Here is a 15558-nt window from a genome sequence, read left to right as displayed (position 1 = left end):
TTGTGTAGTGATGTAGTGTGTAACAGGGTGTGTAGTGATGTAGTGTGTAACAGGTTGTGTAGTAATGTAGTGTGTAACAGGTTGTGTAGTGATGTAGTGTGTAACGGGTTGTGTAGTGATGTAGTGTGTAACGGGTTGTGTAGTGATGTAGTGTGTAACGGGTTGTGTAGTGATGTAGTGTGTAACAGGTTGTGTAGTGGTGTAGTGTGTAACAGGTTGTGTAGTGATGTAGTGTGTAACAGGTTGTGTAGTGATGTAGTGTGTAACAGGTTGTGTAGTGGTGTAGTGTGTAACAGGTTGTGTAGTGATGTAGTGTGTAACGGGTTGTGTAGTGATGTAGTGTGTAACAGGTTGTGTAGTGATGTAGTGTGTAACAGATTGTGTAGTGATGTAGTGTGTAACAGGTTGTGTAGTAATGTAGTGTGTAACAGATTGTGTAGTAATGTAGTGTGTAACAGATTGTGTAGTGATGTAGTGTGTAACAGGTTGTGTAGTGATGTAGTGTGTAACGGGTTGTGTAGTAATGTAGTATGTAACAGATTGTGTAGTGATGTAGTGTGTAACAGGTTGTGTAGTGACGCAGTGTGTAACAGGGTGTGTAGTGATGTAGTGTGTAACAGGGTGTGTAGTGATGTAGTGTGTAACAGGTTGTGTAGTGACGCAGTGTGTAACAGGGTGTGTAGTGATGTAGTGTGTAACAGGGTGTGTAGTGATGTAGTGTGTAACAGGTTGTGTAGTGATGTAGTGTGTAACAGGGTGTGTAGTGATGTAGTGTGTAACAGATTGTGTAGTGATGTAGTGTGTAACAGGGTGTGTAGTGATGTAGTATGTAACAGATTGTGTAGTGATGTAGTGTGTAACAGGGTGTGTAGTGATGTAGTATGTAACAGATTGTGTAGTGATGTAGTGTGTAACAGATTGTGTAGTGATGTAGTGTGTAACAGGGTGTGTAGTGATGTAGTATGTAACAGATTGTGTAGTGATGTAGTGTGTAACAGATTGTGTAGTGATGTAGTGTGTAACAGATTGTGTAGTGATGTAGTGTGTAACAGATTGTGTAGTGATGTAGTGTGTAACAGGGTGTGTAGTGATGTAGTATGTAACAGATTGTGTAGTGATGTAGTGTGTAACAGGGTGTGTAGTGATGTAGTATGTAACAGATTGTGTAGTGATGTAGTGTGTAACAGGGTGTGTAGTGATGTAGTATGTAACAGATTGTGTAGTGATGTAGTGTGTAACAGATTGTGTAGTGATGTAGTGTGTAACAGGGTGTGTAGTGATGTAGTATGTAACAGATTGTGTAGTGATGTAGTGTGTAACAGATTGTGTAGTGATGTAGTGTGTAACAGATTGTGTAGTGATGTAGTGTGTAACAGGGTGTGTAGTGATGTAGTATGTAACAGATTGTGTAGTGATGTAGTGTGTAACAGGTTGTGTAGTGATGTAGTATGTAACAGATTGTGTAGTGATGTAGTGTGTAACAGATTGTGTAGTGATGTAGTGTGTAACAGGGTGTGTAGTGATGTAGTATGTAACAGATTGTGTAGTGATGTAGTGTGTAACAGGGTGTGTAGTGATGTAGTATGTAACAGATTGTGTAGTGATGTAGTGTGTAACAGGTTGTGTAGTAATGTAGTGTGTAACAGGGTGTGTAGTGATGTAGTGTGTAACAGGGTGTGTAGTGATGTAGTGTGTAACAGGTTGTGTAGTGATGTAGTGTGTAACAGGTTGTGTAGTAATGTAGTGTGTAACAGGGTGTGTAGTGATGTAGTGTGTAACAGGGTGTGTAGTGATGTAGTGTGTAACAGATTGTGTAGTGATGTAGTGTGTAACAGGGTGTGTAGTGATGTAGTGTGTAACAGATTGTGTAGTAATGTAGTGTGTAACAGATTGTGTAGTGATGTAGTGTGTAACAGGTTGTGTAGTGACGCAGTGTGTAACAGGTTGTGTAGTGATGTAGTGTGTAACAGGTTGTGTAGTGATGTAGTGTGTAACAGGTTGTGTAGTGATGTAGTGTGTAACAGGTTGTGTAGTGATGTAGTGTGTAACAGGTTGTGTAGTGATGTAGTGTGTAACAGGTTGTGTAGTGATATGGGTCCTCATTCACAAAGGAGAAATACACCGCAGTGTAACGTATGCGTAAACAGATACTAAATATCATCGTATTTCTCTGTCCGATCACGCTGCGATTTGCTCCCGTCGTATTCAGGGAAGATGGTGTAATCACTTCATTTGTGCGGATCGCAGAGTGTAGCCTTTCCGCATTTTTCCCAAGCGATTCGCCTGGTGTCGCCTGGTTAGAACGCCCATCCCACACCATATAAGGCAACAGGAAATATCGAAATACGTCATCATAGCCTGCACCGGGCTTTAAATTATATACAACAGCCGCGATGAGCTTGTAGAGCAGTTAATTTTGACAGGCGGGTCTCTGCATGGACAGATCTTCAAGCAAACAGCGCAAGTTTTGTATATAATTATAAACGAAACTTGCCAACTTGGCACGCATTGCTTCACTCCTTGTTAAATGTCAGAACGTTAATAAGTTAACTGATGTTACAGTTACTTTCACATAATGAGAAAGAAGTTAATTTGTATTGTTCACCACACAACCAAATGCTATATTAAAACTCGGCAATGATAAAAGGCCCTATTGATTAGTCTACTGCGGTGATTGATTCCCTGCCCTGCACTGTCGGATTTGGAAAGCAAATATATCCGGACATGCATGGACACAGGACATATTTTCTTTCTTTTTTTTCTTGTGGGATTTGGACTTAAGGCTATATTTCATCCGACCCAACTACGTTGTATGTTTCCTCAGCTGCAGGTAAGAGTTGGCTATTCTGTGTGGCGTCCGCATGTGATCAATATACATATTATAAATTAATACCACAACGCAAATGGAGGCAGATAGGTGCTTGCAGCAAATGCATTTAGGCCTACGTGAAACTTTAATTGGCTGAGTCTCTGTCAACATGCTGATCAGCGAGTTACAGTGGTAATAATAATCATCATCAACAGCCTTTCTTGTCTGTCTGTCCGTCATGTTTGTGAACAAGCGCGAGTGGAGGTGAGCTGGCTTAAAACTATGATATGACTGGCCGACTTTCAAACACGCTGATGCCATTCATTCAAATAGGCTAATGTGGTCTTCTATTTTTTATATAGGGCTAATCCCCCCCCACACACACACACACACACGCACCGACAGTCAGACTGACTCAAAGGAGCTCCATAACGAAACAATTTAAATAGGCCTATACTGCAGACATTACTACACTAAACAACGTTGGATTCGTACAGTGCAGAATGCAGATAAGTGTATGTTCTTATTATAATTGTGAGTTTGTTTTTTAACATGCAGCGCGAGTCCGCGAGACTGCGAGAGCCGATCTACAAGCTCACAGCGCGTTGCACTGCGAGTAGAAAGCTGTCAAGTGAGCAGCGCAATCGCGCATGCTAGAAATATCCTAATAAATAAATAAAAAAGGTGTCGGGCTTGCAGGGGCAGTTTCTGTATGGCACTCTAGGCTAACCTGCCTCTAGAATGCATGCATTTAGGCATACAAGTGATACTTGGCTTTTATATAGGCTATATTTTTTTTATGTGCGACCAATGTTGGGGACACATGCCTACATATTTTATCTGAGATTTGGGGACTTTTAATTGATTCAGCATGAAGACTAAAGCCTTCTTAATAAATCTACGCAAGCCGTACACGACCATGAGAGGTGGCGCAGCTTTCAGCGGAATTTCCGACCAACCCACGTCACCGTCAAGTTCACGTTCAAGTTCATGAATTCCCACGTAATGTGGGAATCCACGTAAATGCCTGTCCGCTCACGCTCCGCTCACGTAACGTCACTTTATGAGCGTAAACGCCGTTGTGAATGAGGACCGTAGTGTGTAACAGGTTGTGTAGTGATGTAGTGTGTAACAGGTTGTGTAGTGATGTAGTGTGTAACAGGTTGTGTAGTGATGTAGTGTGTAACAGGTTGTGTAGTGATGTAGTGTGTAACAGGTTGTGTAGTGATGTAGTGTGTAACAGGTTGTGTAGTGATGTAGTGTGTAACAGGTTGTGTAGTGATGTAGTGTGTAACAGGTTGTGTAGTGATGTAGTGTGTAACGGGTTGTGTAGTGATGTAGTGTGTAACAGGTTGTGTAGTGATGTAGTGTGTAACAGGTTGTGTAGTGGTGTAGTGTGTAACAGGTTGTGTAGTGATGTAGTGTGTAACAGGTTGTGTAGTGATGTAGTATGTAACAGGTTGTGTAGTGATGTAGTGTGTAACAGGTTGTGTAGTGATGTAGTGTGTAACAGGTTGTGTAGGGTGTACTTCTCACCAGCAGTCTGATGAACAGCATCTGAGGGCTGGGCAGGTTCACTGGAACAGAGCATTTAGTCAGGATTTTAGACATCTGCATGGTTTTCATTTAGTCAGAATTTTAGGACTAGTTTTAGTTGAATAATACATTATTGTCGACAAAAACGTATTTCGGCGAGCCGTGATTGTGTTAATGTTAATGTGTAAATGCCCGATTTCTATTTAGCTGCATACTGAAAGAAATAGCAGATCTACAGTGCAGGGCGCCGCGATGTGAGCATACGATTTACAATTTAGGCATTTAGCAGACAAGAACAGCACATGGTAATCCATCACATACATAGAAATCTTCATCAAGGATCATAAGCAAGCTAATAACCTAACATCCACAGTAAATTATCTGTACAACGAAAGCTATGACTGTACACTGTAGAGTGCCATGTCTGAATACCAACAAAAGTCGCCCTTTTACCAACTCGCGCCGGGCGTACAGCCGGCAGAACTGCTCAGCCTGGTATTCCTAAAGTAACCCAAGTAAATGATGCTTAAACGGTCAAAGCTAACCTTATTCCTAACCTTGACCTCAGTACAACTGTAACAAAACCTAACCCTATTCCTAAACTTAACCCCACTAAAACCATGTCTAACCTTATTCTCGGAAAAAACAAAATAAACAATACAAGAACAAAGAAAAAAAAAACGAAGGCGAGATGGATTACGGGCAACGGTACCCGTTACCTTATGGCTATTCATAATATGCTATCTACTATTTCCAGAGTGTGAAACCAAGCATAACATGTCTTAGTTCTACTGGGTCTGTTCTCCACTAGTCCCTCCCTAACATTCTAATGTATGAAGTCTATGTTGAAGCACCCTATAATGTTATGTTATGGTAGTCCATGTCCCCAGTCAGTCACTAGTATGGTAGTCCATGTCCCCAGTCAGTCACTAGTATGGTAGTCCATGTCCCCAGTCAGTCACTAGTATGGTAGTCCATGTCCCCAGTCAGTCACTATTATGGTAGTCCATGTCCCCAGTCAGTCACTAGTATGGTAGTCCATGTCCCCAGTCAGTCACTATTATGGTAGCCCATGTCCCCAGTCAGTCACTATTATGGTAGTCCAATAAGTCCATGTCCCCAGTCAGTCACTATTATGGTAGTCCATGTCCCCAGTCAGTCACTAGTATGGTAGTCCATGTCCCCAGTCAGCCACTATCATGGTAGTCCATGTCCCCAGTCAGTCACTATTATGGTAGCCAATGTCCCCAGTCAGTCACTATTATGGTAGTCCAATAAGTCCATGTCCCCAGTCAGTCACTATTATGGTAGTCCATGTCCCCAGTCAGTCACTAGTATGGTAGTCCATGTCCCCAGTCAGTCACTATTATGGTAGTCCATGTCCCCAGTCAGTCACTAGTATGGTAGTCCATGTCCCCAGTCAGTCACTATTATGGTAGTCCATGTCCCCAGTCAGTCACTATTATGGTAGTCCATGTCCCCAGTCAGTCACTATTATGGTAGTCCAATAAGTCCATGTCCCCAGTCAGTCACTATTATGGTAGTCCATGTCCCCAGTCAGTCACTAGTATGGTAGTCCATGTCCCCAGTCAGTCACTATTATGGTAGTCCATGTCCCCAGTCAGTCACTATTATGGTAGTCCATGTCCCCAGTCAGTCACTATTATGGTAGTCCAATAAGTCCATGTCCCCAGTCAGTCACTAGTATGGTAGTCCATGTCCCCAGTCAGTCACTATTAGGGTTGGGTGACGATAAGAAACTATCGTCAATCGCGAATGTACGAGTCCAATCGCCGAATATTTTTATTAGGCGATTTTTCGGGACGATTTTTTTCTTTTGCAAAATCAATTTGGGCCAGCAAAGTAGTAACAGCGGCCGGGTGGAAAACCCCTCCTCCCGTAATGGTATGCTCCCAGTCCCCGCACCGCAGCATCGGGGAACACTCTGGCAGCCAGAGTAAAGGCTGGGAGGGACCGAGCCGAGGGAGGCTACTGTACTGTAGCCTACATGTTGTTTATGCTCCGGAGTCCAGACCCATGCAGTTTAATAATATACAGTCACAACAGAATGCACACTGCTGTCTCGTGTCTCATCACAATCCCAATGCGCCACCCGTGAAGTCGGGGGGAAAATAAAAAAAAGGCTGCTAGTGTAGGCTCGGGGATCGTTAGCTTAGCGCTTAGTTTAGCTACTGATTCAACCCACTGATTGAACTTCATCTCCGCCTGTAATCTAGGTTATTTTTTTATTGACAACGTGAACGAACCCCGACACCAGCGCTGCAAAAATAGACAGATCTACAAGCTCTCAACGCGTAGCTAACAGCGCTGCAAAAACAGGCAGGACGCGATGCCTTGAGAGCTTGTGGATCAGCAGCAGCAGCCCTCCGACGGTGCGGGGAGGCAAGAGTTCTCCGGGGAGGAGGAGAAGTTACAAGGGCAGGCTACATGTTGCTGCGGCTAACAACACTGTCACCAGCCAGTGGTTGTGATGTTAGCTTGGCTTGCAGCTGCTTGTCCGTTCCAACTTCACTTCATCTCCACCTGTAACTTATTTTTTATTTTGTTACCCTGGCTGCGCAGCTGCGCTGCAAAAATAGACGGATCTACAAGCTCTCAACGCGTAGCGAACGGCGCTGCAAAAGCAGGCAGGACACGGCGCCTTGAGAGCTTGTAGATCTGGCTTTTTTGCGACCTGTAGTGAGCTGTTCTCACTTTACTTTTATGACACGAATATATCGTCCATCGGCGATTTTTGGACAGACGATGGGCGATTGAAAATCATTGGCATATCGCCCAACCTTAGTCACTATTATGGTAGTCCATGTCCCCAGTCAGTCACTAGTATGGTAGTTCATGGCCCCAGTCAGTCACTATTACGGTAGTCCATGTCCCCAGTCAGTCACTAGTATGGTAGTCCATGTCCCCAGTCAGTCACTAGTATGGTAGTCCATGTCCCCAGTCAGTCACTAGTATGGTAGTCCATGTCCCCAGTCAGTCACTAGTATGGTAGTCCATGTCCCCAGTCAGTCACTAGTATGGTAGTCCATGTCCCCAGTCAGTCACTAGTATGGTAGTCCATGTCCCCAGTCAGTCACTAGTATGGTAGTCCATGTCCCCAGTCAGTCACTAGTATGGTAGTCCATGTCCCCAGTCAGTCACTAGTATGGTAGTCCATGTCCCCAGTCAGTCACTAGTATGGTAGTCCATGTCCCCAGTCAGTCACTAGTATGGTAGTCCATGTCCCCAGTCAGTCACTAGTATGGTAGTCCATGTCCCCAGTCAGTCACTAGTATGGTAGTCCATGTCCCCAGTCAGTCACTAGTATGGTAGTCCATGTCCCCAGTCGGTCACCTTGTTGGGTGAAGTCTATGTTGAAGCTGCTCTCCTGGTTCTCTCTCTTCTTGGTGCCCAGCACGATGAGGCTCTTGCACAGAGGCGTGGTGGCGTTACTGTACTGGGCTGGCGTCAGATAGTAGAGCAGCGTGGGCCACAGAACCTACATGCACGCCCACACACACACACACACACACACACACACACACGCACGCACGCACACACACACACACACACACAGGAACGAAGGAAGGAAGACCGACAGACAAGTGTTAGAACAAGCAGACTGTCTTTCTGTTTAGTATGTCTATCTTATGAATCTTACCAACGTTCTGGGTTAGACCCGCCTTACCATGTGTCTGATTGGCTCCCGGACAGGCATAGTTTTACTTTAAGGTTTAAGGTTAAGGTTAGGTATAGTTTTAATGGAGGTTCGGTTTAGGTTTTCTGGGTTTTAAAGGACTTCGGTGTTGAGTACCTTACACATTTGTTTATGTATAAGCGCAGAACAAATAATGTTTGCTTTCGCCATCTTTGTTGAAGAAGAGGCTGGGGGCAGTTATGTTTTTAGTTTCTTTATCTTTTATCCATAACAACACATCTACGACTACGTGTATCTGAAGTTCTCAACACTCTGAAAACTCTGAAACAGACAGACAGACAGACAGACAGAGTAGATATACGTACATCAGCCAGTTGTCCCACGGTGGTGGTCAGTAGGTGCAAGGTGTTGTCACACATGCTCCTCAACGCCTCGTTGGTCACCTCCTCTGGATCCACAGACCTCTGACCACGCTGACGCACACAAAATGTACATTAGTATGGTCCTCTAATTCCTTTAGTGAAGTGTAAATCTTTGATAAATGTGTGAGCGCACAGGCAACAGCACAGGCAACAGCACACGCGCACACGCACACGCACACGCACACGCACACGCACACGCACACACACACACACACACACACACACACACACACACACACACACACACAGTACAAAAATAAGTAACAGTCAGAAGTACCTGGTATGTGTCGGGCAGGGCGCAGTGCTGAACGATGAACCTGACCAGCAGCTCTCCTCCCTCCAGCTCCAGATAGCCGTGATGAGCCATAGCACTGACCACCTGGACCACACGCTTCTTCACCTGAAACACCACACATCACTGACCACCTGGACCACACGCTTCTTCACCTGAAACATTACAACACTACTGACCCCCTGGACCACACGCTTCTTCACCTGAAACATTACATCACTACTGATGAGCTAAACCACACATTTCTTTACCTGAAACATTACATCACTACTGATGAGCTAAACCACACGTTTCTTTACCTGAAACATTACATCACTACTGACCACCTGGACCACACGCTTCTTCACCTGAAACATTACAACACTACTGACCACCTGGACCACACGCTACTTCACCTGAAACATTACAACACTACTGACCACCTGAACCACACGCTTCTTCACCTGAAACATTACAACACTACTGACCACCTGGACCACACGCTTCTTCACCTGAAACATTACAACACTACTGACCACCTGGACCACACGCTTCTTCACCTGAAACATTACAACACTACTGACCACCTGGACCACACGCTTCTTCACCTGAAACATTACAACACTACTGACCACCTGGACCACACGCTTCTTCACCTGAAACATTACAACACTACTGACCACCTGGACCACACGCTTCTTCACCTGAAACATTACAACACTACTGACCACCTGGACCACACGCTTCTTCACCTGAAACATTACAACACTACTGACCACCTGGACCACACGCTTCTTCACCTGAAACATTACAACACTACTGACCACCTGGACCACACGCTTCTTCACCTGAAACATTACAACACTACTGACCACCTGGACCACACACTTCTTCACCTGAAACATTACAACACTACTGACCACCTGGACCACACGCTTCTTCACCTGAAACATTACAACACTGACCCCCTGGACCACACGCTTCTTCACCTGAAACACCACACATCACTGACCACCTGGACCACACGCTTCTTCACCTGAAACATTACAACACTACTGACCACCTGGACCACACGCTTCTTCACCTGAAACATTACATCACTACTGACCACCTGGACCACACACTTCTTCACCTGAAACATTACATCACTACTGACCACCTGGACCACACGCTTCTTCACCTGAAACATTACAACACTACTGACCACCTGGACCACACGCTTCTTCACCTGAAACATTACAACACTACTGACCACCTGGACCACACGCTTCTTCACCTGAAACATTACAACACTACTGACCACCTGAACCACACGCTTCTTCACCTGAAACATTACAACACTACTGACCACCTGAACCACACGCTTCTTCACCTGAAACATTACAACACTACTGACCACCTGGACCACACGCTTCTTCACCTGAAACATTACAATACTACTGACCACCTGGACCACACGCTTCTTCACCTGAAACATTACAACACTACTGACCACCTGGACCACACGCTTCTTCACCTGAAACATTACAACACTACTGACCACCTGGACCACACGCTTCTTCACCTGAAACATTACAACACTACTGACCACCTGGACCACACGCTTCTTCACCTGAAACATTACAACACTACTGACCACCTGGACCACACACTTCTTCACCTGAAACATTACAACACTACTGACCACCTGGACCACACGCTTCTTCACCTGAAACATTACAACACTGACCCCCTGGACCACACGCTTCTTCACCTGAAACACCACACATCACTGACCACCTGGACCACACGCTTCTTCACCTGAAACATTACAACACTACTGACCACCTGGACCACACGCTTCTTCACCTGAAACATTACATCACTACTGACCACCTGGACCACACACTTCTTCACCTGAAACATTACATCACTACTGACCACCTGGACCACACGCTTCTTCACCTGAAACATTACAACACTACTGACCACCTGGACCACACGCTTCTTCACCTGAAACATTACAACACTACTGACCACCTGGACCACACGCTTCTTCACCTGAAACATTACAACACTACTGACCACCTGAACCACACGCTTCTTCACCTGAAACATTACAACACTACTGACCACCTGAACCACACGCTTCTTCACCTGAAACATTACAACACTACTGACCACCTGGACCACACGCTTTTTCACCTGAAACATTACAACACTACTGACCACCTGAACCACACGCTTCTTCACCTGAAACATTACAACACTACTGACCACCTGGACCACACGCTTCTTCACCTGAAACATTACAACACTACTGACCACCTGGACCACACGCTTTTTCACCTGAAACATTACAACACTACTGACCACCTGGACCACACGCTTCTTCACCTGAAACATTACATCACTACTGACCACCTGGACCACACGCTTCTTTACCTGAAACATTACATCACTACTGACCACCTGGACCACACGCTTCTTCACCTGAAACATTACATCACTACTGACCACCTGGACCACACGCTTCTTTACCTGAAACATTACATCACTACTGACCACCACCTGGACCACACGCTTCTTCACCTGAAACATTACATCACTACTGACCACCTGGACCACACGCTTCTTCACCTGAAACATTACAACACTACTGACCACCTGGACCACACGCTTCTTTACCTGAAACATTACAACACTACTGACCACCTGGACCACATCACTGCTGTGTTTGATCACTCTCAAACGTTTTCGTGCGGCGGCCCCTAGGCCCCTAATTGATATATATATTACAATTTTGAATTCAAACGGAAAAAAGTTCACGATTTTGCACAAAACTATTTTTTTGAATAGCCAAAGTATAAAATAATTATGGTTCAAGTGGTTAAAATGATTGTGACGCTATATTAAAGTGCAAATAACAAGCATTTTAAAACTGCTTTTAATGTTTAATATAATATTGTCTATGTCCCTCAAAGTTATTTCTAATGGTTTGTGAGCCTCAATCACCACTCTGATACAACCAGTCCTTGTCATTTCTTTCTGGACTTTGAAAGCCGTTTTAGCTGCAATACCACAATGTCCTGAGGTGGTGGGGGTGCTGATTATTTAATATTTGAGTCATTATAATACTGATGCTAGATAAATCCAATTGTTTCCATTCCATGCCAGCTTGGAAAATCAACAATGGTGGACATTGTAAACAAAGTGAAAATGCACATTTGGAACAAAAGACTGAAGAAGAGGAGGAATTATACAACGTAGGGTGACATTGATGACATCACAAAATCAGTTGAGCTGTTCCTGAGAGCAATTTCCATTAACACTTACAGTATATGATATGAAAGCCTGATTGTTCAAAATTGGTTATTTGTGGGGATAGAAAACACATATGGGAGCCCCAAAAACACAAAAGAAATTGAAAAAGTTGAATTTTATGTTACATGTCCTTTAATTAACTTTGCTGCAATGCTGTTTGGCCACTGCTGGCCAGATTTTGTTTTTCAGGACAATTTGGAAAGAAAGCAGTCAAACATTTTGGTACAGTGCCACTGATATGCTGAGGACACTCAACATCGTATTCCTCCTTCCCTCCCTTTGCCACTGGTCAAGGAGCATATTGTTGCATGCATGGCTGCAGTGGCGTGCACAGATAGACACTAGGGGGTGCTAGAGCACCCCCTGCCCTTTTGGCAATGTGCCCTTTTGAAAAAAAAAAGAAAAAAAAAACGTTTTTTCCCTTTTTTTTTCAAAAATAGCAGACCTACAAGCTCGTAGCGCGCCACTCGGTGGCGCGCTATGAGCTTGTAGATCTGCTATTTTTCAATAGCTAAAGCATAACATAATGCTAACACCAAAAGGGGTTCCCGCCCAAAATGGATTAAGGCAACCGGCCGGTTCCACGCGCTGCACAAGGTGCCCTTTTTTAACTTGAGCACCTGCCCCTCTAAATGTCTGTGCACGCCACTGCCGGTGACCCTTGTTCCAACTGCCATGAAGCTCTGGGAGTGGTCCTGGCCGGTCAGCCTGTCCTTATTTACAACATAATTATCCAAATAGTTACGCTGGAACTGCAGGGGAAATCCCCCAAAGCCCTCGCGAGTCGCAACGCATCAGACCATAAATACGAGGACTGTGTTTACCTTGTTGCTGTGGTCGACCATCGGATGTCTGATGCTGACAAGAATAAGAAGCTTCTTGGTCTCCATCATGGAGGCTGAAACACAAACACACACACACACACACACACACACACACACACACACACACACACACACACACACACACACACACACACACACACACACACACACACACACACACACACACACACACACACACACACACACACACACACACACACACACACACACCTGACTAAATAACTGTGTTCAATGTATAACTATAGATGTATTCATTCATTGCAAATCCCCCCCCCCCCCATTCTCCCAAATTTCAGCTCGTCACTAGTTTAATCCATTTGTAATTATGTATTTATGTACTTTTTGTATGTATTTTATATGGACCCCAGGAAGATTAGCTGTCGCCCCGGCGTCAGCTAATGGGGATCCATTAGCTGACCCAACAAACACAGGCGATTATATTCGTCGCGAGGTCCGGGCCAAGCCAGATGCAGGATGGAGGATTCGATAAAGGCCAGCGGTTTTTCCAACTTCAAAGCCTCAAACTGTTTTTATGAGGTTCCAGAGCAGTTGAAATAAAAAGATAAAAGAGCTGCACTCTGTTGTCTCGTTTTTAGGTAACCCAAGTACCCAAAAAGCACAGAAACAAAACACACAACATCAACTGATGTTTTGTTTTCGGACTTACACTATACATTATAAATATATGAAGACCCTGTGCGTATTAAGAAATTAGGTGGTACAAGTGAGGGGGTGTTGTTTTTGCATTTTTTTAGCAAAAGAAGACAAGTCCCTCATTGTCACATCTACTCTGTGCGGGCGTACGTGCTCGTGTGCGTGCGTACGTGCTCGTGTGCGTGCGTGCGTGCGTGCGTGCGTGCGTGCGTGCGTGCGTGCGTGCGTGCGTGCGTACTCACTGGATGAGTTGATGAGGTGGCGCAGGACAGCCAGTGAACCCATCCGGTTTCTCTCATTACTGTTCTCCAACTTCTGAAGAACAAACAACACCACGCGATCTGTGAACGAGTTAGCTGAGAGAGAGACAGAGAGACAGAGAGAGAGAGAGACAGAGAAAGACAGAGAGAGACAGAGAGACAGAGAGAGAGAGAGATTTACCATACACCCATTACTCATAGTCTCTGTCGGGTGAAAAAGTCATATGTCCAAACTGTTCAAATTCTAAAATATCAAAAGTAGTATCAAAAATCGACAAGCTCAAACCGCTGCAACAAGCTTGTGGATCTGCTACTTTTGACAAAAAAGAAGAAAGAAAAGAAAAAAATCACACCCGTGTGAAGTAATATATTTATAATATATTAAAGCCTAACTCATGTTGATTACTTGATGTAATGGTGATGTAAAACAAACGGTGCCAAACACAAACATTAAACGCCATTAACAATAAAGAGACAATATGACGTACTGTAATGAGGGACAATATGACGTAAGATTTCCCTTCATTGTCAATGGCGTTTATTAAGCAAACATTGAACTAAAGACAAACATTAAACCTGTATATAGGAGTAAAAAATCACACCCGTGTGAACTGAGTGGTGTAAGGTCTTATATTATAGACTGATCAGCTGTGGTCTGACGTAATGTCTGACGTAATGAAATCACACCCGTGTGAACTGGGTGACCATAGCAACCGTGCTCATTTTTTGGTACGAACAGACATACAGACAGACAGACAGACACGTAAACTAACAAAGCCAGTTGTAGGAGTGGTTTACACCACTCAAAAAAATGAATATGGAGATACAGTAGATGGAGATTGGAGGTTTCTCTGCCAAAGGGCAACAATATACTGTACTACAGTACTACAGTACTGTACTATACTGTACTATAGCAGCCATTCTTCACAGTGACTATTCAATATACTGTACTATAGCAGCCATTCTTCACAGTGACTATTCAATATACTGTACTATAGCAGCCATTCTTCACAGTGACTATTCATACAATGAGGTTACTGTTCATCGTCACCCTGCCACGCATTCCACCAGTTACTAACAAAAACCAAAACATCAGATCAGGCAGACTCACTATCAATGCTATAACTCCGTGGTTCTCAACCTTTTTTCATATCAAAGGACCATTATTTATTCGGCATTTGAGCCACAGACCACCATTTGATGAGATTTAGCCTCGTAGGCCCAAAACTAAAGAATATTTTGTCATCATTGGATGAGATTGTATCCACAGTTCCATGCTGTATTGATGTGGTGCCATGAGGAGAGATAACAGGCAAACGTTGATCAAAACAACAATTATTTTACATTCTCTAATTGTGTAGACTTCTTGTAAATTAAGTAATGCCGATGTTAAACAATAATATAAACTCTTGACAGTTTTATTTTACACTCAAGAGTTAAAGAACTATAAGGGTCCATCCATCCATCACTTAACTGGGGACCACCTGCAACCCTGTCAAGGACCATTGGTGGTCCCCGGGGCGGCAGTGGCTCAGGGGTAGAGCGGCCGGATGGCAACCGTTGCCAGTTCTATCCCAGGCTCCCCCAGAGTTAGTGTCGAAGTGTCCTTGAGCAAGACTCTGAACCCCTAATTGCTCTTGATGTGCTGGTTGGTGCCTTGCATGCCGCCGCCGCCGCCATCGGTGTGTGAATGTAATGCACAATCTATTTAAAGCGCTTTGGACGCTATATAAATGCACCATTTACCACTGGTTGAAAACCACTCCTATAACCCCACATCAGTCAGACAAACTTTACTAC

At 44.3% G+C, this 15558-nt stretch overlaps 1 protein-coding gene across 9 annotated transcripts in view; it reads right to left on the bottom strand.

The window, feature by feature from the left end:
* mroh1 (maestro heat-like repeat family member 1) overlaps positions 1-15558 on the bottom strand; it is a 102142-nt gene that overhangs the window by 58527 nt on the left and 28057 nt on the right. For all 9 annotated transcript variants that reach the window (XR_013790151.1, XM_079502773.1, XM_079502775.1 and 6 more), the window contains exons 12-17: positions 13741-13854; positions 12824-12897; positions 8703-8825; positions 8369-8476; positions 7700-7844; positions 4346-4386 (exon numbers count right to left, since the gene is read on the bottom strand). Coding sequence is in view for 8 of the 9 variants with exons in the window: in XM_079502773.1 (XP_079358899.1) it covers positions 4346-4386; positions 7700-7844; positions 8369-8476; positions 8703-8825; positions 12824-12897; positions 13741-13854 (605 nt within the window). In the remaining variant the exon portion in view is untranslated. The remainder of the gene's footprint in view (positions 1-4345; positions 4387-7699; positions 7845-8368; positions 8477-8702; positions 8826-12823; positions 12898-13740; positions 13855-15558) is intronic.

This window comes from Electrona antarctica (assembly GCF_951216825.1).
Source record: "Electrona antarctica genome assembly, chromosome: 6".
Lineage (NCBI taxonomy): Eukaryota > Metazoa > Chordata > Actinopteri > Myctophiformes > Myctophidae > Electrona > Electrona antarctica.
This window is presented reverse-complemented; position numbering and strand designations above follow the sequence as displayed.